The sequence below is a fragment of the Salvelinus sp. IW2-2015 genome, linkage group LG2 (assembly GCF_002910315.2).
Source record: "Salvelinus sp. IW2-2015 linkage group LG2, ASM291031v2, whole genome shotgun sequence".
NCBI classification, from domain to species: domain Eukaryota; kingdom Metazoa; phylum Chordata; class Actinopteri; order Salmoniformes; family Salmonidae; genus Salvelinus; species Salvelinus sp. IW2-2015.
This window is the reverse complement of record NC_036839.1, coordinates 16,227,900-16,254,801: the sequence shown is the minus strand read 5'-3', so window position 1 is coordinate 16,254,801 and position 26,902 is coordinate 16,227,900. Positions and strand designations below refer to the sequence as shown.

At 44.0% G+C, this 26,902-nt stretch overlaps 1 protein-coding gene across 4 annotated transcripts in view; it reads left to right on the top strand.

The window, feature by feature from the left end:
• The window catches only part of LOC111975661 (dedicator of cytokinesis protein 9), a 116,012-nt gene that overhangs the window by 69,804 nt on the left and 19,306 nt on the right, over nt 1–26,902 (top strand). For 2 of the 4 annotated variants that reach the window (XM_024004215.2, XM_024004224.2), the window contains exons 3-27: nt 1,589–1,678; nt 6,861–6,943; nt 7,776–7,845; nt 10,348–10,443; nt 10,736–10,870; nt 16,276–16,450; nt 17,597–17,649; nt 18,211–18,285; nt 18,373–18,513; nt 19,086–19,298; nt 19,421–19,543; nt 19,997–20,079; nt 20,517–20,639; nt 21,021–21,100; nt 21,240–21,427; nt 21,815–21,880; nt 21,999–22,091; nt 22,226–22,349; nt 23,561–23,679; nt 24,530–24,610; nt 24,737–24,826; nt 25,903–26,018; nt 26,237–26,306; nt 26,407–26,532; nt 26,638–26,709. In XM_024004215.2, the coding sequence (XP_023859983.1) occupies nt 1,589–1,678; nt 6,861–6,943; nt 7,776–7,845; nt 10,348–10,443; nt 10,736–10,870; nt 16,276–16,450; nt 17,597–17,649; nt 18,211–18,285; nt 18,373–18,513; nt 19,086–19,298; nt 19,421–19,543; nt 19,997–20,079; nt 20,517–20,639; nt 21,021–21,100; nt 21,240–21,427; nt 21,815–21,880; nt 21,999–22,091; nt 22,226–22,349; nt 23,561–23,679; nt 24,530–24,610; nt 24,737–24,826; nt 25,903–26,018; nt 26,237–26,306; nt 26,407–26,532; nt 26,638–26,709 (2,685 nt within the window). Of the gene's footprint in view, nt 1–1,588; nt 1,679–6,860; nt 6,944–7,775; nt 7,846–10,347; nt 10,444–10,735; nt 10,871–16,275; nt 16,451–17,596; nt 17,650–18,210; nt 18,286–18,372; nt 18,514–19,085; nt 19,299–19,420; nt 19,544–19,996; nt 20,080–20,516; nt 20,640–21,020; nt 21,101–21,239; nt 21,428–21,814; nt 21,881–21,998; nt 22,092–22,225; nt 22,350–23,560; nt 23,680–24,526; nt 24,611–24,736; nt 24,827–25,902; nt 26,019–26,236; nt 26,307–26,406; nt 26,533–26,637; nt 26,710–26,902 lie in introns of all 4 variants that reach the window. The other 2 variants (XM_024004188.2, XM_070447536.1) reach the window with 1 other exon arrangement.

The window sequence follows — 26,902 nt, the reverse complement described above, 5'->3', positions numbered from 1 at the left end:
ATAGGGAGTAGAAAAATGACGTCTGTACTAACCTGATTCTGCTTTTCATTTCACAGTCTGTGACTCAATTTAAGATTAATTGGAGAGCTGCTTTGCTCTGCATGCTGGAAAAATCCTGGCTATGTGTCTGCTGAAYGCTAGAGATAATGACTAAAGCAGGCCTATTGGTTAGGTTGCTCAGGAAAAGCTGCATGAACAGGGGATTTACTGCTATATTGAATTGCTTACCTTACTCCTGCCCCATTGCCTTGACCTTGAACTATTCTTTACTGTAAGTCAGGTACCACAGTCACATTTCTGTCATGGTTCACCTTTGAACTGTGTCCAGTTTGGCTTTAGCATGATATGAGTTAAGTGGGGAAGGTTGAGGTTTGTTATTCTTCTCTGGTGTTTTTGCTGTAGTTTGTTTCTCTATCACTCATGTGGGGTAACTGTAATCTGCTGTGGCCCCTAGTGTTTATTTTCTGTTTCCCTTACTTTAAAGATGTAAAGTTGAAAGGTTTCTGCTAAAGGAATCACCATGGGTTAACATGCTAGAGAAGATAGGATTACAAAACACTCTCTTTTAGTTTATTATCAAGGGGAATCTCCATTTAAGTGAGATATGTCAAACCGGTCTCAAAGGGGAGCTCAAAACTAGGTTACGCTCCTAACTGGGATTTAAATGTCCTATTAAGAATGAAGAACAACAGAAGGGAGCTCCAGCAATATTTTCCTTTCATAAATCTGCCGACATATCAACATTACTCCTATCTAAAATTAGTCCCACATATAGAGTAATTGATTCATAAAATTGAATTGTATCGGTCTTAGTTAAAGACGGTCTTTCTGAAAATAAAGTGATACTGAATTAGTTCTGTGTAGTTTTAAGAGTGGGTTAAACCGTTAGAGGCCTTGTGAATGGGAAATTAGGTTGAATGTGTGGATAGACTTTCTGTGAGGATTGACATAGGATACTGAAAACACTGAGTTCCAGGTTATTCTAGTGGTATTAAGTTGATACTGTCGATACCACTAGGGGTGTRTGTGGTGTATTTCCCCCTCCCATCACTAAACAACCACCATAAGCCTGCAGAGTGAAGGACATGGCCATTAAAGAGGGTGCAGAAGGAGGTGGTTTTGAGACAGTGTCCAGCTCCTCATGGAGGGAGCCCCATGGCTGGGCTGGGTGGCTGAGAGCCAGGCTAAGGCCCTGGGTGTGTCTGTCCATGGTTCCCTGGCCCAGCCTGGAGATCAACAATGTAGCGTAGCATCACATCCTGACGCTGCCTCCCTCTCTACCCTCTCTACCCTCCCGAAACCCCCACAGACCTGAGACTTTTCTCTGGCATGGAGTAATATTTGTAGGAGTGTTCAGGGAAATCATGTCCAGCTGAGACCACATACTGTAGTACTGAGAAAATATGATGTTAGCAGTCCTGTGTTGTGTCATTCCCAAAGGATATCTTGTATACTTTCATTTAAAAAAAAATCTGTGGTGATTTATGGTTTTAAGTTCATTTTCAGAGCATCACTCATCCAGTGTCATAATCTAGTCAGACCTTGTACTTGATTTAATTAGCTAAATAAAACTGTTTTCCATCCACAGATTGCGACTCAGAGACGCCAAGGAAGAACTCTCTACCCCACAGTGCCTGAGAACGCCGTGAAGGAGGCGCAGAGTCTGTTTGTCCAAGAGGTAAGAACCCACAAGTGCAATAACCCTGCAGGAATYAACCTTTGTGRAGAGAGAGCAGTGGTTTTATTGACAGTTGGATGTTGGCATTATGATGTGCCATTACTTGCTAGTGTACCCTATAGCCATATATAACCATAAATACAGTTACCATAAATACAGACATTAGTGTCAGTCTTCAGCCAGCTTCTGACCTGGCATTGATGTATATGGCAGCCTGCACAAGATCAATAGATATGGAAACACACTGGACTGCACACACTTTTAGTGTCTCTGATTTCCCCATTGTTTATAGAATGTGTCCAGCCAAACTGAACTTCCATTTCACCTAGCACATACTTTGTGACACAATGGTGTTTTATTGTTCAGGACAGGCAGGAGTAGGAATTATGGGCCGTTACTGGAAGCCATCCAGTCAACAGGAGTATTTTCATTCTCTTCAATAACATCTATTCAGGCCAGGAGACCAAAAAACTGATAAGAGCAATCCAGTTCCAAAGTAAATGGATGGTTCTTTTCCGACTTCTGGTCTTCATCCTCGTCAGAGCACTGTTTACACTAGTGCCTCCCTGTACCAAGCCTGGTAAATGCCTCTGGTCTTCATCCTCTCAGAGCACTGTTTACACTAGTGCCTCCCTGTACCAAGCCTGGTAAATGCCTTCTGGTCTTCATCCTCTCAGAGCACTGTTTACACTAGTGCCTCCCTGTACCAAGCCTGGTAAATGCCTCTGGTCTTCATCCTCTCAGAGCACTGTTTACACTAGTGCCTCCCTGTACCAAGCCTGGTAAATGCTCTCTGGTCTTCATCCTCTCAGAGCACTGTTTACACTGTGCCTCCTGTACCAAGCCTGGTAAATGCTTCGGTCTTCATCCTCTCAGAGCACTGTTTACACTAGTGCCTCCCTGTACCAAGCCTGGTAAATGCCTGCCTGGTCTTCATCCTCTCAGAGCACTGTTTACACTCTGGCCTCCCTGTACCAAGCCTTGATAATACCTTCTGGTCTTCACCTCTCAGAGCACTATTTACACTAGTGCCTCCCGTTACAAAGCCTGGTAAATGCCTCTTGGTCTTCATCCTCTCAGAGCCACTGTTTAACTCGTGCCTCCTGTACAAGCCTGGTAAATGCCTCCTGCCGTCTTTCATCCTCTCAGAGCACTGTTTACACTCGTGCCTCCCTGTACCAAGCCTGGTAAATACCTTCTGGGTCTTCATCCTCTCAGAGCACTATTACACTAGTGCCTCCTGTACCAAGCCTGGTAAATGCCTCCTGGTCTTCATCCTCTCAGAGCACTGTTTACACTAGTGCCTCCCGTACCAAGCCTGGTAAATGCCTCTGGTCTTCATCCTCTCAGAGCACTGTTTACACTAGTGCCTCCCTGTACCAAAGGCCTGGTAAATGCCTTCTGGTCTTCATCCTCTCAGAGCAGTTTACACTAGTGCCTCCCTGTACCAGCCTGGTAAATGCCTCCTGTCTTCATCCTCTCAGAGCACTGTTTACACTCGTGCCTCCTGTACCAAGCCTGGTAAATGCCTCCTGGTCTTCATCCTCTCAGAGCACTGTTTACACTCGTGCCTCCCTGTTACCAAGCCTGGTAAATACCTTCTGGTCTTCATCCTCTCAGAGCACTATTTACACTAGTGCCTCCCTGTACCAAGCCTGGTGAAATGCCTCCTGGTCTTCATCCTCTCAGAGCACTGTTTACATAGTGCCTCCCTGTACCAAGCCTTGGTAAAATGCCTCCTGGTCTTCATCCTCTCAGAGCACTGTTTACACTAGTGCCTCCCTGTTACCAAGCCTGGTAAATGCCTCTGCGTCTTCATCCTCTCAGAGCACTGTTTACACTCGTGCCTCCCTGTACCAAGCCTGGTAAATGCCTCCTGGTCTTCATCTCTCAGAGCACTGTTTACACTGTGCCTCCCTGTACCAAGCCTGGTAAATGCCTTCTGGTCTTCATCCTCTCAGAGCACTGTTTACACTAGTGCCTCCCTGTACCAAGCCTGGTAAATGCCTTCCTGGTCTTCATCCTCTCAGAGCACTGTTTACACTAGTGCCTCCCTGTACCAAGCCTGGTAAATCCTTCTGGTCTTCATCCTCTCAGAGCACTGTTTACACTAGTGCCTCCCGTTACCAAGCCTGGTAATGCCTTCTGGTCTTCATCCTCTCAGAGCACTGTTTACACTGTGCCTCCCTGTACCAAGCCTGGTAAATGCCTCCTGGTCTTCATCCTCTCAGAGCACTGTTTACACATGGTCCCTGCTACCAGCCTGGTAAATGCCTTCTGGTCTTCATCCTCTCAGAGCACTGTTTACACTAGTGCCTCCCTGTACCAAGCCTGGTAAATGCCTTCTGCAACCAAGTAGCGTTAAGTGTTTCAAATGTATCTTAAAATCAGATGTCAACCTTACTGTACATTCTGTTCCCATACAGTACTTTATTTATAAATAAATGTTAAATGAAAAATAACACAGTCTGACATTTTAACATCTTGCTCAAACACACAATCTTCCACACACAGTATACCTGAGCTACACAATGGTTTACTGTCATTGTGTCCMATGTGGACAGTTGGACACTTGATGGACACTGCTCCCATTGTAACACAAACCAGAGGCAACCGGCTGCTGACCCCTCAGGTCATGGGTCACAGATTAGGGAGTCCTGTCTTCAGTCATGAAGAAACACTTCCTTTTGGTCAAGTGCAAWATGACATCAGCAGGACAGCTGCAGAGTACAACCCTCTCTCTTTTCCATTCCTCCACTGATCAGATGGACTTTCCGCAACTCAGGACTCCCTTGTCAGACCGTTTCTTGTAAACTACACGCCTCTCTGCATGAATACCATTCTGGATGTTCATATCAATCTGGAAGTTTTAACAGTGAACAGATGTGTCTCACCCAGACTGAGAGATATAGGAGTATACTCCCTCCCAGTTTGTACTGGGTTGATCTAACGCCTACTTGATGATCCTTTTGAGTCTGGGGTGAAGTGTCATACTGTGTGGATGGGAAATGAGAAAGTATCCTTTGTGTGGGGCTGTAGCATTCCTCCTGAAGTGCCCAGGCATAACTGCTGGGTCATAATTAGGATTTATGCCATACTGCTCTAATCATAAAATATTTTATTTTCTCGTTGGTGGATTTGACTCTCCCGAAAAACTCTACCATTTCCATCTTAATATTTGTCTTCAAAGCAATTAGGATAATTACTGTAAATTGGATAGCTAGGATGTGAGATGAGACAAAGTAAGTCGGTGTTTCTTCATGTTACCGTCAAACACTTTTTAAATGTGTAAAGTCAGCAAGTAATGATGTAGGCTGATGAGAAAGTGCTCTGTGGAACTATTTTTCTTTAGTTCCAGATCCTGTGGAAGGCTTTAATTTCCACCAACTATCTGCTCAAGACGAGCATTCACTTTGATCCCTCTTCTTCCCCTTCCTTCCTTCAGATGTACTAATCTGATTTGAATAGGGAGCAAAGGATTCCCAGAATAAGGGCTGTTTCAGAAAGCCACTACGTTTAAAAAAAGGACTTCATAWAGGACCCAAAACATGTTTTATGGAGTTACTGTTGCGTCAGAAGCTATTCATACCCCACATTTTGTTGTTACAGCCTGAATTAAAAACCGATTTAAATAGATTTTATTTCTCACCCATCTAAACACAAGACCCTATAATGACAAAGTGAAAACGTTTTTTTTTTTTTTACATTACAAATGTATTGAAAATGAAATACAGAAATATGTCAATTTACGTAAGTATTCACACCTCCTGAGTAAATCGTTTGTAGAAGCACCTTTGGCAGCGATTACAGCTGTGAGTCTTTCTGGGTACYTTCTAAGAAGTATCCACACCTGGATTGTGCATCATTTGCCCATTTTATTCTTTTTATTTTTTTATTTAAGCTCTGTCAAATTGGATGTTGATCATTGCTAGACAACCATTTTGAGGTATTGCCATCGATTTTCAAGMAGATTTTAAATCAAAACTGTAACTCCACTTTCACTGTCTTCTTCAGTGTAGATTTGGCCTTGTGTTTTAGGTTATTGTCCTGCTGAAAGTTGAATTAATGGATTGTGCTTGTGCTTAGTTCATTCCATTCTTTTTTTTATCCTGAAAAACTCCAGTCCTTAACGATTACAAGCATACCCATAACATGATGCAGCKACCACTATGCTTGATAATATGGAGAGTGGTACTCAGTAATGMGTTGTATTGGATTTGCCCCAAATATAACACTTTGTATTCAGGACAAAAAGTTAATTGCTTTGGCACATTTATTTTACTTTAGTGCCTTGTTGCAAACAGGATGCATGTTTTGGAATATGTTTTATTCTGTACAGGCTTCCTTCTTTTCACTGTGTCAATTAGGTTGGTATTGTGAATTAACTGCAATGTTATCCATCCTCAGTTTTCTACTATCAAAGCCATCAAACTCTGTAACTGTTTTTTAAAGTCACCATTGGCCTCTTGGTGAAATCCCTGAGCGGTTTCCTTCCTCTTCGGCAACTGAGTTAGGAAGAACGCCTGTATCTTTGTAGTGACTGGGTGTATTGATACGCCATCCAAAGTCTAATTAATAACTTCACCATGCTCAAAGAAATATTCAATGTCTACCAATAGGTGCCCTTTTCYAGGAATTGGAAAACCTCCCTGGACTTTGTGGTTGAATCTGTTTGAAATMCACTGCTCGACTGAGGGACCTTACAGATAATTTAATGTGTGGGGTATAGAGATGAGGTGGTCATTAAAAAATGTTATGCACTATTATTGCACTARTAGTGAATCCYTGCAACTTATTATGTGACTTGTTAAGCACATTTTTATTCCTGAACTTATTTAYGCTTGCCATAACAAAGGGGTTGAATCCTTATTGACATTTCAGTTTTTCATTTGTAAAAATGTCAAAAAACATAATTCCGCTTTGACATTATTGGGTATTGTGTGTAGGCCAGTGACAAAAAAATATATTTAATCCATTTAAAATTCATTCTGTAACACAACAAAATGTGGAAAAAGTCAAGGGTTGGGAATACATTCTGAAGGCACTGTAGCTATCTGAAAATATCCTATTGGCCGACACTGATTTGGTTGTTGTGTGCCTGTTTCCTGTTTCTTTAGYCTAAACATTGAAACTGTCTTAGAWTACACTTGTAAACCATTGATTGTCTTTCTTTTTATTTCAGTGCATCAAGACCTACAATTCTGATTGGCATGTCGTTAATTACAAGTACGAGGACTACTCCGGGGACTTTCGGCAACTTCCAAAGTAAACCCTTTGCTCAGTCAGTATGGTGTCTTGACAGACGGTACAATGTTATGTAATGTGTAACCAAGTTGTGACTTCCTCCTGGGCAAGTTAGAACAGCTACCCTCTTTGTGCAGAGATTTCACACTGAAGTGCATGCACACCAGTGGAGGCTGGTGGGAGGAGCTATAGGAGGACAGGCTCATGGTAATTGGCTGGAATGGAAAACATGGAACAGTATCAAACACATCAATCGGACGGAAACCATATGTTTGACTCCATTCCATTACAATGAGCCAGTCCTCTTATAGCTCCTCCAACCAGCCCCCACTGACGCACACACCCGTGTCCATGTCATTCTGTCGGTAATCTTCAATCAGCCTTAGTTGCTGATCATTCAGGATATTTTGGCATGGATAGTCTACAAGGAAATGCAGGTTTTATGATTTAACCCACATTAACAATAGAGACTTCCTCAAGCCACACTTGGGTTGTTCCCAAAGATGTGGGGATTTAGTCAGGTTGGAAACCACCCCCGGTTCTAAGAGTGTCATCAATTCCACCTTCTGCCCTGAGGGCAATGGTTTCCAGTGTCATTGTGCTGGAATTTACACACAAAACAAAGCTGCKCTGACCTTGAGACTTGCCATTGATGTCAACAGACCTTTGGTCAGTATTCAGTGTCCAGGGAGGGAAATAAAAATGTTTTCCCGAGGTGAATTCGTGCAGGCTTCCTATGTAAGTGGGACATGCGCATTACATTGGGTTTCATTTCTTAGATCAATGAATGACCTCTCAGAGATTAGATAAAATAATAATTGTTTAACTTTATTCACATCCTTGTGTTTTACAGCAAAGTGTCCAGACCAGACAAACTGGCTGTCCATGTTTTTGAGGTGGATGAAGATGTCGATAAAGATGAAGTAAGTGAATGTTCTAGCTACAGTTCAGTGGAAGGTTACAAATAACAAACAATTTAGTTAAGCCGCTTATTCCCTCAACTCTCAACCTTAACCACCTGCTCCATGTACAAATCACCTCAATACCCTATTCTCCTTCTAAGTCTTCTAAGTCTTTACTGTAAATACCTGGACTGAACAAATAATCCTCCATACAGACAGACAAACAAGGTTTCCGCGCTCCGCTTTCAGTCCAGCAGCTTTGACGTTGCCAGAATGGCCACGGTATCTGATGTTTTTTCGCACTAGAAACCAGTCTTTCCTAGAACACAAGCACCAGATCTTATTAAGTGATTTAATTCAGATTAGGAACTGATTTGGCTGTCCTGTTCCAATCCCAGTTGTGAAACGTCTCCGGCATGAGATGAAAGCGTCATTGGGTCTAAATAGCACATTTTAATGTGAAGTATAAAGTGTAATTAGCCGCCGGACTTTGGTTAGCTGGCCGCCTCTCAAATGGTCTCGGGTTCTTCTCTGCTCCATGTGTTCATGGCCCCCAGACTCCTCACAGCCCATGGGTTTGGCTCTCTTTGTTGTGAGCTAATTTATAACATTTCGCGTCTGCCTGATTATACAACTGTGAACTCTTAGCTAGAAACCTTTGGTCTGTGAACCATAGAGATGTCTGAWTCTGTGCTGTGAACAGTCTCAATTAGTCTTTGTTGGCCTTGGAATAGCTTGTGCGAGTCAGTGCACACAAGGGAGGCTATGGGGTCACCTTTTTTCAAGCCAACCCTGAAGAGAGCCTGGATCACTGATGCCTGCAGAACCCTCAGAGGGACGGTGCTCTGCGGAGCATGACCGGAGGCAGTCTCAGGCTGTTGATGACACTGATGTTATACTGCCATCTATTAAACTGCTAGGATCATGTTGACATTTGCATATGTCACATACTGTTCATTATGTCTTTATGTCATGTCATACATGAGCAAATTAATAGGGATTTGAGTGACCTCGCTCACTTAACTGGGATGTAGGCAAATGGAWTCTWGAGCCGAGAGACTAGCCCAGGTCACCAGAGGTCAGGGCCTGACCAGTGAACCTTTCAGTGAACATTAGATCTGACAAGGAAGGGGCATTCCTTTCATCAGATAGACTGCCTGATGACAAGACCCCTCCCAGTTCACCCTTACCCTCACCTCACACACAGCTGTGTAAGAGCGTCCCTCACCTCCCACACAGCTGTGTAAGAGCGTCCCTCACCTCCCACACAGCTGTGTAAGAGCGTCCCTCACCTCCCACACAGCTGTGTAAGAGCGTCCCTCACCTCCCACACAGCTGTGTAAGAGCGTCCCTCACCTCCCACACAGCAGCCAAGAGCGTCCCAGCTACATACCCCTCTCCTCAGTTTGTCGCACGCAGGGAAGTAGGTCTGCACCGAGCAGATGATAGCTAAGGAAGTGAGCCATTTCTCCTGAAATCCCCAAATAAATCCTCACACACACATACAGTACATGGAAACCTCAGCCCCAAGTCTGTTCATGTGTTTAATGACAATAGCATTGCCACAGGCTGGGGCTATGTGACCAAAGTTAAAATGTTTATGGTCACATGTGTCATTGATTTATGAAATGATTATGCACTGTGTTGCAGTTTAGTTAATCTGGTTGGTTTGGGTGTTGCCAGGCAACATTTACAGAGCTTTGGGGTTCACTGAAAGCAAACACAAGTCATTTCTCAGCTCTCCTAGGGACTGGCGTATTCTGGTCAGTGAAAGYTGAGTGGAAGCAGGCCCTGAATGTTTCCAGACCCTCCTCATATGAGTCGACGATATACTGGAAATATTCTGCTCTTTGCCAACACTTTGTAAAGCCATTTTATTGGACGAGAGAGGGAATAGGAATCATYTCATCTTGAAAACCCATTAATTATATCCAAAATCATCTGGAACAATGGCTTTTACCTCTGTAGTCTCTCGAAGAGGAGGCTTAAACACTCTGGACATCTGATCGCAAGGACCTGAAGGAGACCATGCGAAGGGTAAAACACTGGTGCAGCAGCTCCTCTTCCCTCACTARCCCCCTAATTGATTTATTTACACAGATCATTACGCCTCTGGAAGTCTCCGTGGAATAGAGATGGAAGCCATGTGTCTAGTCATACTTGCTTTGTGCCAATGGTTTAGCTGGTTTTATGGTACCTGAGAACTGGGATGATATGGTCATGCCTCWGTGAAGAAGCCATTGAGAGGGGCTGTTTATTTGGGTTCATAGCGGTGGTTTGTTGTGTGGCTGGCTGATTGTTTGGAGTCAGATAGACCGACATTAAACTTAGCATTCTCTCATCTCATTCTCCATGTCTCCGATACTGTTTTTGTAACATTATCTCGACCACAGGATCAAGGGCCTCTCTTGAAATGGACAGTTTGGTAATGTTTTGGCAGAGTGATGTTTTGATGTGGTACAGTTTGTGTATGTGTGTATATAGTCTTGAGTTTGTCTGATCCCGTGCTCATGTCTCTTCCAGGACACAGCCTCTCTAGGTTCCCAGAAAGGTGGGATCACAAAGCATGGCTGGCTGTACAAAGGCAACATGAACAGTGCCATCAGTGTCACCATGAGGGTGAGTGATCCTAATGACAATGATGACACTAGCTGTCTCTATTAGGAATGATTATTACACGGTGTGCCAGATGTGCAGTGATGATGAATAGTCAGTGCTCGTGTCACCCGTGACAGAAGGATGGAGCCTGGTTTTCATTAATACCATTTCTCAGAAAAACTGATAGTAGTTTTGCAATATTAGGCTCTTGACTTCCTTCAAACCATGCTGCTGCAATTATCCYTGCCAAAACCGTGCCTCTTGTTGTCTAATAAAATCATTTCTATTTTTATTGTTGTATTCTACTTTCTAGTCTTTCAAGAGGAGGTATTTCCATCTAACCCAGCTGGGTGATGGCTCTTACAACCTGAACTTCTACAAGGATGAGAAGATCTCCAAAGAACCCAAAGGAACCATCTTCCTGGACTCCTGTATGGGAGTTGTTCAGGTAATATAGGAAACTCTGTGTCTGGGATTGTGCTTTGATTACACCACCACACTAACATTATATTGGATAGGTCATCCAGCCAGACATACTTCCCTTCCAAAGTCTTTTACTTCCTATAATATATTTACCCATGTAGAATGTTATAATGATCAGTTAAACTCGGCACAAGTTAAAGKTAGCAACAGGGAACTAATGAGGAAATGTGTCTGTCTGTATCACTGCTGGGACCCTTCTCCAATCCCCACCTAAAACCTGAGCGCACTCCCTCCTTCTCCAAGGTCATAATTTACTGCTGACTCTCAGCTGCTGAAACAAGGTGAATGCCGATAACATACTACCATGCACTTTGCAGCAGGCTAGCAATCAATACCACATGCTATAGCTAGCAGGCGCACATTTCCAAGTCCCAAGATGGGCTATAAGCATTAGTGTCTTCTACACACAAATGGATGGAAAGGTCCTGCTTTTACTTACCAAGCATTCAGCTGACATTAATCAGATACTTTAAAAGGAGGTACACTATACATACAAAAGTATGTGGACACCCCTTCAAATTAGTGGCTATTTCAGCCACACCTTTTGTTGACAGGTGTATAAAATTGTGCATACCACCATGCAATCTCCATAGKCAAACATTCAAATTAGAATGGCCTTACMGAAGAGCGCAGTGACTTTCAACGTGGCACCGGCATAGGATGCCACCTTTCCAACAAGTCAGTTTTGTCAAATTTCTGCCCTGCTAGAGCTGCCCCGGTCAACTGTACGTGCTGTTATTGTGAAGTGGAAACGTCTAGAAGCGACAACGGCTTAGCCGCAAAGTGGTAGGCCACACAAGCTCACAGAACGGGACCGCCGAGTGCTGAAGCACGTAAAAATCATCTATCCTTGGTTGCAGCACTCACTACCGAGTTCCAAACTGCCTCTGGAAGCAACGTCCGCACAATAACTGTTCATCGGGAGCATCATAAAATCGGTTTCCATGACAGAGCAGCRGCACACAAGCCTAAGATCACCATGCGCAATGCCAAGCATCGGTTGGAGAGGTGTAAAACTCCCCGCCATTGGAATCTGGAGCAGTGGAAATGCGTTCTCTGGAGTGATGAATCACGCTTCACCATCTGGCCGTCTGACGGACAAATCTGGGTTTGGCAGATGCCAGGAGAGCGCTACCTGCCCCAATGCATAGTGCCAACTGTAAAGTTGGGTGGAGGAGGAATAATGGTCTGGGTCTGTTTTTCATGGTTCGGACTTGGCCCCTTAGTTCCAGTAAAGAGAAATCTTAATGCGTACAATGACATTCTAGATGATTCTGAGCTTCCAACTTGTGGCAACTGTTTGGGGAAGGGKCTTTCCTGTTTCAGCATGACAATGCCCCCGTGCACAAAGCGAGGGCCATACAGAATTAGTTTGTCGAAATCGGTGTGGGAGAACTTTACTGGCCTGCACAGAGCCTTGACCTCAACCCCATTGAACACCTTTGGGATGAATTGGAACGCCAACTGCAAGCCAAGCCTAATTGCTCAACATCAGTGCCCGAACTCACTAATGCTCTTGTGGCTGAATGGAAGCAAGTCCCCGCAGCAATGTTCCAACATCTAGTGGAAAGCCTTCCAAGAAGAGTGGAGGCGGTTATAGCAGCAAAGGGGGAACCAACTCCATTTAATGCCCATGATTTTGGAATGAGATATTTGACAAGCAGGTGTCCACATACTTTTGGTCACAACTCATTTGTAAGATAAATTTTTRGGTGGGATTTGGAGGATGATGGAGGCAACAGAGTAAAGAGCCTCAGATCCACAAAGTCCCTTCTACCAGGTGGCTGATGAGACTAACTAGCAGATATTGTAAACAAGTTAGAAATGATTTCAACACACTTTGCTGTAGGCTACTATTTACTAGTAAACAAAAAATTATGTATGTCCATATAAAATATATTCACCCCACCCAGTATTGTAATCAAAACTTACCAGAAAGCATGTAGTCCTGGGCTCAGACAGTGTAGTAGTGTGGSKTCAATAGCATCTCYTTAGTGTGCAAGATCTTGAGAATCAGCTGTACATGTGATGGAAGAATGCACTGCACATGTGATGGAAGAATGCACTGCACATGTGATGGAAGAATGCACTGCACATGTGATGGAAGAATGCATGCACATGTGATGGAAGAATGCACTGCACATGTGATGGAAGAATGCACTGCACATGTGATGGAAGAATGCACTGCACATGTGATGGAAGAATGCACTGCGCATGTGATGGAAGAATGCACTGCGCATGTGATGGAAGAATGCACTGTGCATGCAGAAGGTTGCAATTCCATTGAATTGGGGATAGTTTAACCAAAATATGCCACAAGACCGAAAATTGCCTTATGTGTATCCCACAAAAAAGGTTCACTGTTATAAGCTAACTTTTTTGATAAATTTAAGCAAAATTCCCCAAATTCCATGGCTTAACTTCCCATGGAAAATTTACGGAAATATTCTGGAAATTTACTGGAAAGTTTCTGACCCTTTGCAACCCTAATGTACAGTACGTACGTATGTATCCGAAAGCGGGTCAAGCTAGCTAACTTTAGCCAACCAGATGTGTCCCTCCACAAAGTAAACAAAGATGGTGGTGCCTCTGCCTCCGTAAAAAAGGTTGTTTGGTAAATTCTGTTTCCTGTCAGTTGTCTATGTATGCTATCAACTCCACTCTGGACAGGTTTGTGTTTGATTTTTGGGGAGGTTTCACATTATATGGGCAAGATAATATTCCTAATTGTAAACCACAACAGCTGGTCTTGGGATCTGCTCTTGATTAACTCTGCAATTATTGGCATATGGAGTGACGTCATACTCCCCCTCTGGCCCCAAGCTCGTTCAGCATGCTTTGCCCTGCTCTTTTATGATAGGCCATCACACATGAACAAGAATACATACACACGCGCACACACAAACTTATTGAGGCTATCCACCTGACGGCCKTGTGGCCAGCTGCCTGCCGGCCGTCTCTCTGAAGGAGCCTCTTGAGCCTCTCTCACTAGGAGGACCTGCTCTGTGTGATCTGAGATCTCAGGTCTGGTGTCCTGTCTCCAGCCATTCTCTTACACCCCCATCGTAATCCTTCCCATCCCAGTGCTGCTCAAACTTTCCATGATGAGAGAACCAGAGGATGCTTCCAAGATCCTCATCTCCCTCTGRGTAATGTATGGAGTTGAGTTACCAAGGCTTTGTGTTCTAAACCAGTGGTTTAAATTACTTAAATAAAAATACTTTAAAGTATTACTTATGTTTTTTTTTGTGATATCTGTACTTTACTATTTATATTTGACAACTTTTACTTCACTACACCCCCCCCCCCCCAAAAAGTACTTTTTACGCCATATACATTTTCCCTGACAACCAAAAGTATTTGTTACATTTCAAATGCTTTGAAGGACATGAAAATGGTCAAATTCACACACTTATCAAGAGAACATCCCAGGTCATCCCTACTGCCTCTGAGCTGGCGGACTCACTAAACACATGCTTTGTTTGTAAATGAGTTTTGGAGTGTGCCCCTGGCTATCCATTCATTTAAAAAACAAGACATTTGTGCCGTCTGGTTTGTGGAATGATTTATCCTTTTACTTTTGATACTTAAGTCAATTTTAGCAATTACATTTACTTTTGATACTTAAGTATATTTAAAATCAAATACTTTTAGACGTTTACTCAAGTAGTATTTTACTGGGTGACTTTCACTTTTACTTGAGTCATTTTCTATTAAGATATCTTTACTTTTACTCAAGTATGACAAATGTTTTTATTTTTTTTTCCACCACTGTCCTAAACACCAGGCCTGCATATTTCACTCATTTGCATCGTTGGAGTCCTTGCTGCTTAAGGGTGAAGTTAAGACAGTGGTATTCAAAGTCAAGTCGTGGGGGAACTGCAGTGGGGTAGCCAAAAAATGGGCCCATCAGAAATTCTGGCACAAAAAAACGGGGTCCCCGCTGAAAAGGTTTGAATAGCACTGCGTTAAGGATGGATTCACAACCTACAGAAATGAATGTGGCTCAGTAGAGTGATTATKTGCTCATATCTCTAAGTATAAAACTTTTACTCAATATTAATGTGTTATTTTGAGAATATATAGAAAATGTCTTCCTCCTATCTCTCTAATAACCCTGGTTATTAATCCRGTGATGATGAATCCGCTCTGATTCCTATCCCAAACACCCCCATATCTACTGTTTACTTTACTGGTCTTGAGCTAATGACCCTCCCTACCATCCTCCTCCCTCTCTYCAGGATGAAAGCCTCCTCCTTATTGCAATAATAACCATGGTGGCTAAAGCATGGCCTAATGTAATGCAGTGCTTTATCAGAACTCCCACGTGGGCCAACTCAGTCCATGATTTATTTAGAAATGTTCCGGCAATGTTTTGGGGAGGTTGTTTACACAACAGCGGAATTACTGCACCTCAGCCTCCCTCACTTAGCTCTCCGGGACGTTTTATGTTAACTCCGTAAGGATCAAAGCCTGGATGCATACTGTAACATTACTCAACTACGGTGGTTAGTTTATGGTGGCTGACTGAATCACCAGCATCGGGAGGTTCTGAGGCCCACCTGAGGCGGTGACATCACTCTGGCTGGCTGATTTGGGGGTCGTAGGTCAACTCCACAGCTCGGGCCCAGTGCTGCTGACTGACTCCCTCAGCAGACCCAGTCCCTTTATAAGAGCTCAGCTCCAGTCCTGGCAGCACTACGCTTTTTGTTGCGCATATGGAAATACTTTCCCTCTTCCACCCTGCTCCGCTGTGTGTTCACTCTTATGGTAGTAAGATGGGGTTTTTTCTCCTGCATGTCTCTTTTTAACCATCACAAAGAAACACTTTTTAAAGCTTTCGTAAATATAGGATTTATGGARGATGATGCTATCGTTGTCAAATATATACACATACCAGTTTTACTGTTTCCTCGTATTTTCTTAACCTAGTGTGTGACTAGATGAAATGTGCAATGAGGGAGAGGATAGGAGTTGTTTTCAGTAACGCTTTCTTCAAGAAATAAATCAGAAAACTAAGCAGGAGCTGCCTTCTGGTGACCTGACTAAATATTGGATGTTAACTTTGGATGGTGGATCGGAACGTTTGATTCACAGTTGGGCATTTGTTTTTCGACTGTAAGAAACTCAGGCACACTCGACCTGCACACACTGTAATCGTCATCTTTTCAAAAAGTCAGCTCAACTGATGTTGTTTTCGTGTGATGCTACGGCTTAGTTTTTTTTATGAAGAGCACGTCCCTCGGTATTTGTAGTTGACCCTTGCTCTCTAATCAAACTGTTGCTATTCCTTAGCAACTTCCACTCCAGCCCTACATAGACAATGATGGTCTCACCGAGTTTACTCCTCCTCTGTGTGTCTGTCTGCAGAATAACAAGGTGCGGCGCTTTGCCTTTGAGCTGAAGATGCAGGACAAGAGCACGTACCTGCTGGCTGCCGACAGCGAGGGAGAGATGGAGGACTGGATCAGCACTCTCAACAAGATCCTCCACAGCAGCTTCGAGATCGCCATGCAGGAGAAGCGTAACGGGGACATCCACGATGGTGTGTTTGTGTGCTCTGTCTGTGTGCGTGCATGCTCACGTGGGTTCATGGGATGGGAGGTAATGAGAGACATAGACGGGCATTAGATTTCCTTGTGAATTCTGTTTAAAACATCATCCACCAACAAAACCCCTAGTACAAGGATACTGTGCTTCTCATAGTGCCAGTAGAAGAAAGAAAACATCCCAGGGATCACTGCAGTACACTTATCTGCCTGTCAGGGAAAGGAATGTGTAAATAAGGTGTACTTAGGCCTGTTCTACAGTCTGTAGTTTACAGTGTGCCACAGAGAAGAGGATGTCTTTGGCCTGCACCCTTTAATCACACTCCCATGTAAATAACCCTGTTTTAGCGTATTAKATTTTTACATTTACGTCCTTTAGCAGACGCTCTTATCCAGAGGGACTTACAGGAGCAATTKGGGTTAAGTGCCTTGCTCAAGGGCACATKGACAGGTTTCACCTAGTCAGCTCGGGGTTTCAAACCTGCAACCTTTTGGTTACTGGCCCAACCTCTTAACRGCTAGGCTACCTGCCGCTCATATTGATGGCATAAGCACCACATTAATTGAGTGTAGTTGGCTCAGAGTAGTTTAAAAACGCCTAGGAGGTAGATCCGAGAGGACAGTGGRATAAATACATAGACTAGATCCTGTACAAGCTAATGCACATCATTAGCATTCTTGTCTGTCTATGTGGCAAACAATACCAGTCAATCTGAACTCGGTGTTTATGCCCACACACCTCCCAGACACCTCCTTCTCCTGGTCTGTGGTGGTGCTGTAGCTAGAGGGCCACCCAGGTTTTTAATACTCCCCTCCTGTCTGATCCCAGGCCTGAGCCAGGAGGAAAGAGCCATGTCTGCACAAAAGAACCCCGCTAATCTCAGTAACCCCTCAGCTTTTATTAATCACGCTCTCCTAGGGGGGAAACAACCCTGGTACCTCCAGGGGCTCTAAGATCTGATCTGAGGCCTGCTCTGTTCTCAGGGCAGTCTAAGTCACTGTTTACTCTACTTAAGTGTTAGTAGCGTACGATTTAAGGAAGAGGTGTGGTTAATGGAGTTGTAACCTATGAAATAGTGGATTTGTTGAACCGTGTGTTGGRTCTGTTTCCAGTGAGTGCTCTGCTCTCTTTTCTGTTGCAGATGACGAGCTGGGAAAGGCAGATGGTTCGCCTGGGAGTATGGACAGCTTTCAGGTAGGTCCTGTCTTTTCACTAATGCGCTGCCTCAAGCATAAGAGCCCTACAGGGCCTGTTCACATGAGACATACTGTAGGTGCACCATGAAATCACTTCACCATGGGAGGTAGGGAGCAGCCAGTCAGGCCTCTCAGAGGAGTGTAGCTGCCTCTACAAAAATATATTTATTTAGCTTTAACTCTGCTTGTGTTTAGATAAGCACCTCATTAAAAAAAACTATATTCTCTATCTCTGGTTAGACATACACAGACAGATGACAGCTCCCGCTGTTTGAAAAGTGACCAAAAAAAGGAGAGGAACCAAAATCTAATACGTTCCTTTAGAGAAAAGCTACAGTATGAGATTTCCATGGCCATTTGCTGAAGTACTCAGTGCTTGTGCAGACTTCAACGGCTGGGTTTCCAGTAACGGCCTGGGCTCTAAGGTGGACATCTGACTGTCTCCTAGGAGCACATGTCCATGTGTCAGCCCTGAAGAACAGTCTGCCTTTTTCAAATAATAAAAGCAGTTCAATTTTAAAACCTTTTGCTTAAGGAGGTTTCAATTTCTTGTCCTCAGAGTGCAAGAGATATTGAATCGAAAATGAGGAACGAGACCAGATTGAAACTGTTCACCTTGGACCCTGACACACAGGTTAGTAACTATCAAGTTTCCCTAAAGGTATTTGACCATCCCCCCCAGCTCCAAATGTTGATTCAAAATCCTTTTTTGTATCTTTAGAAACTTGACTTCTCAGGGATTGAGCCTGATATAAAGCAGTTTGAAGAGAAGTTTGGAAAGCGCATTTTGGTGAATTGCAATGACCTGGCCTTCAACCTGCAAAGCTGTGTAGCGGAGAATGAGGAGGGACCAACAACAAACGTAAGCCAGATGTCCTATTCAGAGTCCTCAATGAGTCAGTGCTCAATTTGTACAGTCAGTGTGTTATCATCGTAGTGTATAGTATCTGCTCTGGAGAATGGATTAGAGAGTGAAAGAGAGGGGTGGAGGGATCACATCTCTAGCCTATGTCATCACTGCTGTTTGTCTTTGTCAAGAGGGAGCACTGGGTTGGCATAGTAACCAGCCGAGAGCCACGGTAATGAAGGAAGGAGCTGTCTAATGGAGGGCAGTTTCCTGCTGTCACACACAGCAGGCTGTCCAGTGCCAAGAGAACATGTCAACCTGTTCAGAGAAACACAGACCTGACAGATACAGACCTGACAGATACAGACCTGACAGATACAGACCTGACAGATACAGACCTGACAGATACAGACCTGACGGATACACAGATACAGACCTGACGAATACAGAAACTTGGCATAATGACACTGTCAGTCCCTTGTCCATCCTTCTGGCTCACTATGTCATCACAGTGCTCATCTATAAATGGCGTAGACTGGAAGTTCATTCTCAGGCTCTGTTGTTTAAACCTTTGCTTAATTTTGCAGGTGGAGCCGTTCTACGTGACCTTGTCGCTGTTTGACATCCAGAACAGCAGGAAGATCTCGTCGGACTTCTACGTGGACTTGAATCACCCATCCGTCAGACAGCTAGTGCCCAACCCCAGCAGCCCGTACATGAACGGGGGAGGGGACGCTCTGCCGGGGGCGCAGAGGGGGGTCCACAGCCTGCCTGAGGGGGCCATGCAGTACCCCAGACAGGTGAAGAGATTTTAGAGATACTAATCTCTGTACAATCTTTTGAGTTATTAATCTCTCAATATGACCATGTGGTTTTCGAGGTTCACTCATATCTGTTATGACTTGGTTTTCTGTCTCCACAGGGAGTGTTCTCTGTAACYTGTCCACACCCAGATATCTTTCTGGTGGCTCGCATTGAGAAGGTCCTGCAGGGGGGAATCACCCACTGTGCTGAGCCCTACATGAAAAGCTCAGACTCCACCAAGGTACGCTCTGTACCAGGCCTCTGTATCACAAAACGCAAAAGTCAATTCCCCCACGCTCAGCAAATTTTATTTGATTATTCCACACATAACAAATGAGAGAATCATCCATGTCATAAGTGCTGGATGGTTACAACAACACTCCACAAGCATTGGTTTTGGCTATACAAATCTGGTTACGTGCTGTTAAAGGGGGTACAACGAGCAGTAATGGGATCCGAGAGAGAGAATCTGAAATGCATTAGGGACCGTTTTCAAGGTGCGTGTGTGTGTATGCATGCTTGCGTATGTGTTTGTGCACGCTTGCGTATGTGTTTGTGTGTCCGTGCCTGTTTGTGGAGATTGGCAGGCCTCAGAGCTAACTCAATGAGATATGCTGGAGTGCTGACCATCACCTCTGTCTGTGTTGTCAGACCAGCGTGGTTTCACTTACACACTGTTCCTCTTTCCCACCAGGTGGCACAGAAGGTCCTGAAAAATGCCAAATTGGCCTGCAGCCGGTTGGGCCAGTACAGGATGCCTTTTGCATGGGCCGCCAGGTACTATTCGGTTACTAACCTGAACTGATGTTTAAAGTAAGAGATTATTGACAGATGTTTTACCTTTTGGAATATATTTTCATCAGTAGAGAAACTTGACAATATGTAAGCAACGTCTACTGAATATGGCATCGCTTTGAAAGGATAGAGTACAAAATGTCTAGATTAAATAAAAAAACATTGAGTTTTTTCCCAGGCACAGTAAAGGTAGGGAATTTCCTARGTCTGTTTTTCCCTTTTTGGCACTGGTAAATGTATCACTCTTCAATGAATTGTGGAAAAGCTCAGTACCCATGGTGTCTGGAAAGAGAATAAAGGTGTCACAGGATACCAGACCAGGGGGAAAAACCCTGACAGGAACATCAGCAGATCTTTGTCCAGAGACCTAGTGGAAACAGACCTGGGTTTTAATGATTCTCATCTCTCCTTCCCTGCAGGACTCTGTTCAAAGATGCATCGGGGACGCTGGATAAAAGTGCTCGTTTCTCCGCCATCTATAGACAGGACAGCAACAAGCTGTCCAACGACGACATGTTCAAACTGCTGGCTGACTTCAGAAAGTTAGTAACTCTCCTACTGTCTGCAGTTAATGGAATTCAAAATGTAGTTAATTGTTGAGGTACTATATCTTACAGAAATGTTGAATTTGGATTATTCTTGCTTATTCTGAATGAGTACAGTGTTATAACAGTGGGTATTTCTTAAGCTGAATCCCATATAGCGATTTGTTGGCTGAAGAGACTAGATGGTCAGAGATTCTCTTTCACAATGAAAGCCTGTACCCCAGATGTTTTCCCACCTTTACAAATATTTGGTTCTCCTCTTTGGTTCTGTCTGTTCACAGGGTAGTTTCCAGGCGGCTTGCCTGTTTTCCATCAGGTCCTCCTAGGTAGATGATAACAAAGGCATTAACCGCTGCTTATTTTGCTTCCCCTCCCTAGGCCAGAGAAGATGGCCAAGCTCCCTGTAATCTTAGGAAACCTAGACGTTACCATTGACAATGTTGCCCCTGACTTGACAAGTAAGCCCTCCAAACTCAGCTCACACTGGGAACATGAAAGATGAAAGCTGTTTCTCTTCACGTCAGATTGGTCTGATTGTCTGTCGGCTGTTTATTTGACCCCCCCCCCCCCCTCTGTTCTGTGTCTGCATGTACGTAGGTTGTGTTACCTCATCCTACATTCCTGTGAAGACTTTTGAGAGCAGTGAGAAGACGAACATCTTCTTTGAAGTGGAGGAGTTTGTTCCCTGCATAGCCAAGTGCTCCCAGCCGTTCACCATCTACAACAATCACCTCTATGTCTACCCCAGGCACCTGAAGTACGACAGCCAAAAATCCTTCACAAAGGTATAAACATTGACCCTACATTTCTGTTTGATCAAATTATGTGCACTGTACATTTACGTGACTTTCAAATCATGAATCATATTTTGACGCAGTCTGTACACTGATGTGGTAAACTCCACTATTTGCTATTGCATTTCATATGACTGCATAGTTTGCATTTCATATGACTGCATAGTAGTCACTATGGAGTTTACCACATCAGTGTACAGACTGCGTCAAAATATGATTCATGATTTGAAAGTCACGTAAATGTAAGGTACTTGTAACTTGTCCAACTTTCTCTGAGAGAGAAACTTTGCTCTAGACAGTACAGCAGAAATGTGTTCCCGCCAGCATCTTCAAGTAGGTCAGCTTTGTTCTGTCTGTCTCCMCTCTCTCTCCCCTCAGGCTAGAAACATAGCTGTCTGCATCGAGTTCAAGGACTCGGATGAGGAGGAGGCTGTTTCGCTCAAGGTAAGCTCCTAGTCATATGACTCCTTCTGGCAGAGTTCCTGAAGCCACAGTGTCATTTGGTAGCAGAAGAACTGCGTACTACTTAGGGGAGTAAACGTACTGTTGTTATTACCCACAGTGCATCTATGGTCGACCAGGAGGACCRCTGTTTACTAAAAATGCATTTGCTGCAGTATTACATCACCAGCATAGCCCGGAGTTTTATGATGAGGTACGTTGTTATAACAAGCCAATCTGGCCATCTTTATACAGACAGCTCCAGTCATGATTAGTGCGCAGACGAAGCAGTGTCAGCGTGTATGCTTGCTAACTCATAAGGTGTATATTTTTGTTCCTGTCCCTCAGTTTAAGATGGAGCTTCCCACCCAGCTCAATGAGAAGCACCATCTGCTSTTCACCTTCTTCCACGTCAGCTGTGACAGCAACAGCAAGGCCAGCACCAAGAAGAGAGACGTGGTGGAGACACAAGGTATTTATTTATTTATTTCACCTTAACCAGGTAGGCCAGTTGAGAACAAGTTGTCATTTACAACTGCGACCTGGCCAAGATAAAGCAAAGCAGTGTGACCAAAAACAACACAGAGTTACACATAAACAAACGTACAGTCACTAACACAATAGAAAAATCTATGTACAGTGTGTGCAAATGTAGAAGAGTAGGGAGGTAAGGCAAAAAATAGGCCATGGAGGCGAAATAATTACAATTTAGCATTAACACTGGAGTGATAGATGTGCAGATGATGATGTACAAGTAGAGATACTGGGGTGCAAAAGAGCAAGAGGATAAGTTACAATATAGGGATGAGGTAGTTGGGTGTGCTATTTACAGATTGGCTGTGTACAGGTACAGTGATTGGTAAGTAGCTCTGACAGCTGATGCTTAAAGTTAGAGAGGGAGATATAAGACTCCAGCTTCAGTGATTTTTGCAATTCGTTCCAGTCATTGGCAGCAGAGAACTGTAAGGAAAGGCGGCCAAAGGAAGTGTTGGCTTTGGGGYTGACCAGTGAAATATACCTGCTGGAGCGCYTGCTARGGGTGGGTGTTGCTATGGTGACCAGTGAGCTGAGATAAGGCGGGGCTTTACCTAGCATAGACTTATAGATGACCTGGAGCCAGTGGGTTTGGTGATGAATATGTAGCGAGGGCCAGCAAACGAGAGCATACAGGTTGCGGTGGTGGGTAGTATATGGGGCTTTGGTGACAAAACGGATGGCACTGTGATAGACTACATCCAGTTTGCAGGTAGACACCAGACCCAGGATTAGGGTTGCAAAATTCTGGGAATTTTCAATAAATTCCCTTTTTTGAATATATATTTTTTTATCCTGGTTCGAGCATTACAGATTTCCTACTTATTCCCTCCTGATTTCAGGCAATCCTCCAACCGGGAATGACATTTTGCAACCCTACCTAGGATACAGCCCTCAAGGCCTAGATCCAGTGTTAAGCCATGCAGATTCATTGTATCCACCCTGTTTCTATCRATTGCCCTCCCCAGTATAACGATTTGTATCTGTGCCAGTTTCCATTCTTCCCTATTCTCCCAGTGCTGAGTCACTGTTGGGCGTGACCATAGAGATCCTAGTAAATGAATTAGTATTCTAATTCCTAATTCTATGGGTATGACACTGTCTTTGAGCAGACTGACAGTCCTGTCTCTTGTCCTTGTCTCTCCCCAGTGGGTTACGCCTGGCTGCCTCTGCTGAAGGATGGCAGGGTGATCATGAATGAGAGTCACGTCCCCGTGGCTGCCAACCTGCCCGCTGGCTACCTCAGCTGTCAGGACGGTGTCAGCAAGGTAGCGCTCCCTTCACTCCCACAGACACACACACTGTCCTTCTCCCTTTCCGTGGCTCCTTTTTTWATTTTTTTATAAAAACAATTTGAACTAGGCAAGTCAGTTAAGAACAAATTCTTATTTACAATGACYACCTAGGTTAACTGCCTTGTTCAGYGGCAGATTTTTACCTTGTCAGCTCAGGGATTTGATCTAGCAACCTTTCGGTTACTGGCCCTACGCTCTAACCACTAGGCTACCTGCTGCCCCGTCCTTCATCACCACAAGACTGAAAGAACATAATGGGTTTAAAGCAATCGGATTTAAACCTATCCAGTCATTTTAGATCAGTAAAATCGAACCTATTTTAGCCGTGAAAGAAAGTAGAGCCGTGAGCCACAGACTTAACCTTTGTGTGTAGTGCCCTGCCTGTAAATTAGAGTTGGCACTGTGGGGATTACTTGTTGTCTGCCTCAAGGTTGTGTGAGATGTACGCTTTCACCTTCCCTGATTGGATAATTACAACAGTGTGACCAAACAATATTAAGCTAATTGCATGAGAATATATGMCTGAATTATTTACTGATGTGAGTTTCAACTTAATGTTGAGCTTTAGATCTGTTCTCAGCGTTGTTTTGGATCAACCTACGGTAAACTTAAATGCCTTTCATTTTGTATACGTTTCTGCAACTACCTCCCCCTAACAAGCAARGTTTGAAGTATGTCCTACCCTCTTGTGGCATTGCGACAGTGACTCCTATCACGGAGTGCCGTTTTAAATCCATCACCAATACGTGTTGCGTGATCCAGTACAAAACCAATGATAACCACTGTCGTTGTTTTTAAATATGTCCTATGTCTCACGCAGCAGCATCCTGAAATCAAATGGGTGGATGGAGGAAAACCTTTGTTCAAGGTGTCCACTCACCTCGTCTCCACAGTGTACACTCAGGTTGGTATCATTTCACAGATTAGCTCAGGGACACAACTGACCCAGGATTCTTAAAGGCTTGTTCTCCATTGTCTMTTCTAGGAATCTTGTGTTCTAACATCTCTACCTTTTTTCTTTCCTCTGTAGGATCAACATTTGCACAATTTCTTTGCCCACTGTCAGAGCACAGAGTGTGCAGCCCCGGTGGCGGCAGGAGAGCTGGTCAAGTATCTGAAGGTAAAGCAGTAACTGTGGCACCTCTGGGTCTGACAGACATGTCACATCTCTCTCCCCAACACCTGTCACCCATCACTCTGATTTCCTCAGGATGTTTAGAAATCTGTGCTTGTTTCCTCAGGCCGGGGTGGGACAATGCTAACATGACCCTAGGCTCTAATCCACGGGTGCTCTCCATTGTCCCCCTGTGGACATCGACATTTTCAGATGTATCTCTGGGGTGCTCATGTAAACACACGAGTCCACAGCACACAAACAATTGCAAGAGGGTCACACAAGATCAGGATTTAGCAGAGCGTTTCACTGGCAGGTTGCCAAATTCTTTGGCTGGCTTTGGCTGTGTTAGCAGCCCCTACAAATGTAGGCTCTTAATTTGATCACCTTGTTGCAGGGGAACTTTGCTGCAATGTTGCGGTTTKAAAAGGCTGCTGAAGTTTTTAACTTCCACTTTGAAATTTTACACTTGATCTTCTGTTATCATTTTTTTTTATCAACCCCTACAAAAATGTCCATTAATTATAATCCACATATTTCAAATTTCCTGTTGCCACAGGATTATTTTCCTGCTCTAGCAAACTGGCTCAAATTAAGATCCTAAATAGCCAGTGATGCACCAGTGCCCCGCTCTGCCTCATTCCAGGATACACGTGTTTGTGTGTGTGATTAACACATGCTTATTCTCAGGTGTGTCCTGTTATTCTGTGCGACTTCCGTTTCCTCTTACGCAAGCTTGTGTTGTTGTTTTTTCTCGCCTCTTTTGGATGTGGGATGGAACTTTCACCCCCTCATAGACTCCGAGACTGATTAGAGCCAGGATGGGAGGGAATGTTMACAGTACGCCACCAAGCATTTACGTTGAAGCTGATTCTTGTTCTCATGTAGCCTTGTTTTATCTCCCCCTCAGAATAGTTTTATCGTTTTAAGTCAATTCTGATCATGCAGTTAAACCTGTCTAGACATTTGATGTGCTTGTGGATGATATTCTGCAGGTTCAGCATTTTAGCTGGGAGGGGAGCACAGAAAAACACAATGCCTTGAGCATCTGATTTACTGCATTCTCCCCCCACCCACCTCAGAGTCTTCATGCTATGGAAAGTCACGTGATGGTTAAGTTCCTGCCCACCACTCTCAACCAGCTGTTCCGGGTGTTGACAAGTGCCACCCATGAGGAGGTGGCCGTCAACGTCACCAGGTCAGTAGTCTGGCTCCCAAATGGCACCCTATTCCCTATCTAGTGCAATACATTTGACTAGGGCCCATAGGGAAACTATATGGGGAATAGGCTGCCGTTATGCACGTAGCCATAGACATGGTACACTGGYTTCTCTATGTGAAGCCTGAGTATTGAGACATAAACCACAAACATGTTATTATTGCACAACTCTTACACATGCTTTTTGCCCCGTTCAGAGTCATGATTCACATTGTTGCCCAGTGCCACGAAGAGGGGTTGGAGCACCACCTACGATCATATGTCAAGGTAAACGTCATACTGGTCCATTTATTTAAATGGCACATTTTCTTATGCTGTGTTTCTAGAAAAGCTTCTTCTTCTTTTTTTTGTCTCTTTCCTCGTTCAGTATGTGTTTAAGACCGAGCCATACACAGCCACTGCCACGAGAACAGTACATGAGGAGCTGGCCAAAGCCATGACTGCAATTCTAAAGCCTTCCACAGACTTCCTCACCAGCAACAAGCTGCTCAAGGTAATAGATAGCACAGCATTAGTGTGGAAAAGGAGGCTATGGACATTTGCATCAGGTTTCATGTTGGCATTGATTTGTATTTGTTTCCGTATTTCTGTTTCGTAGTACTCCTGGTATTTCTTCGAAGCCTTAGTGAAGTCCATGGCCCAGTACTTGATTGAGAGCAGTAAAGTCAAGGTAAGTCTGATGTGACACTTTACTAAGCCAACTAAGTCTTCCTTTTTCTTTTAATAGAAATGTCAGCTTATCAGTGATAGCTCCTAACATGCACAGCCATGTGGGCTGCCACATTCCTCSCACAGAATAAACACAGCCATAACTAACCATCGCCTCAATGCTATCCACAGCAATCTCTCCTAACCAACCATAG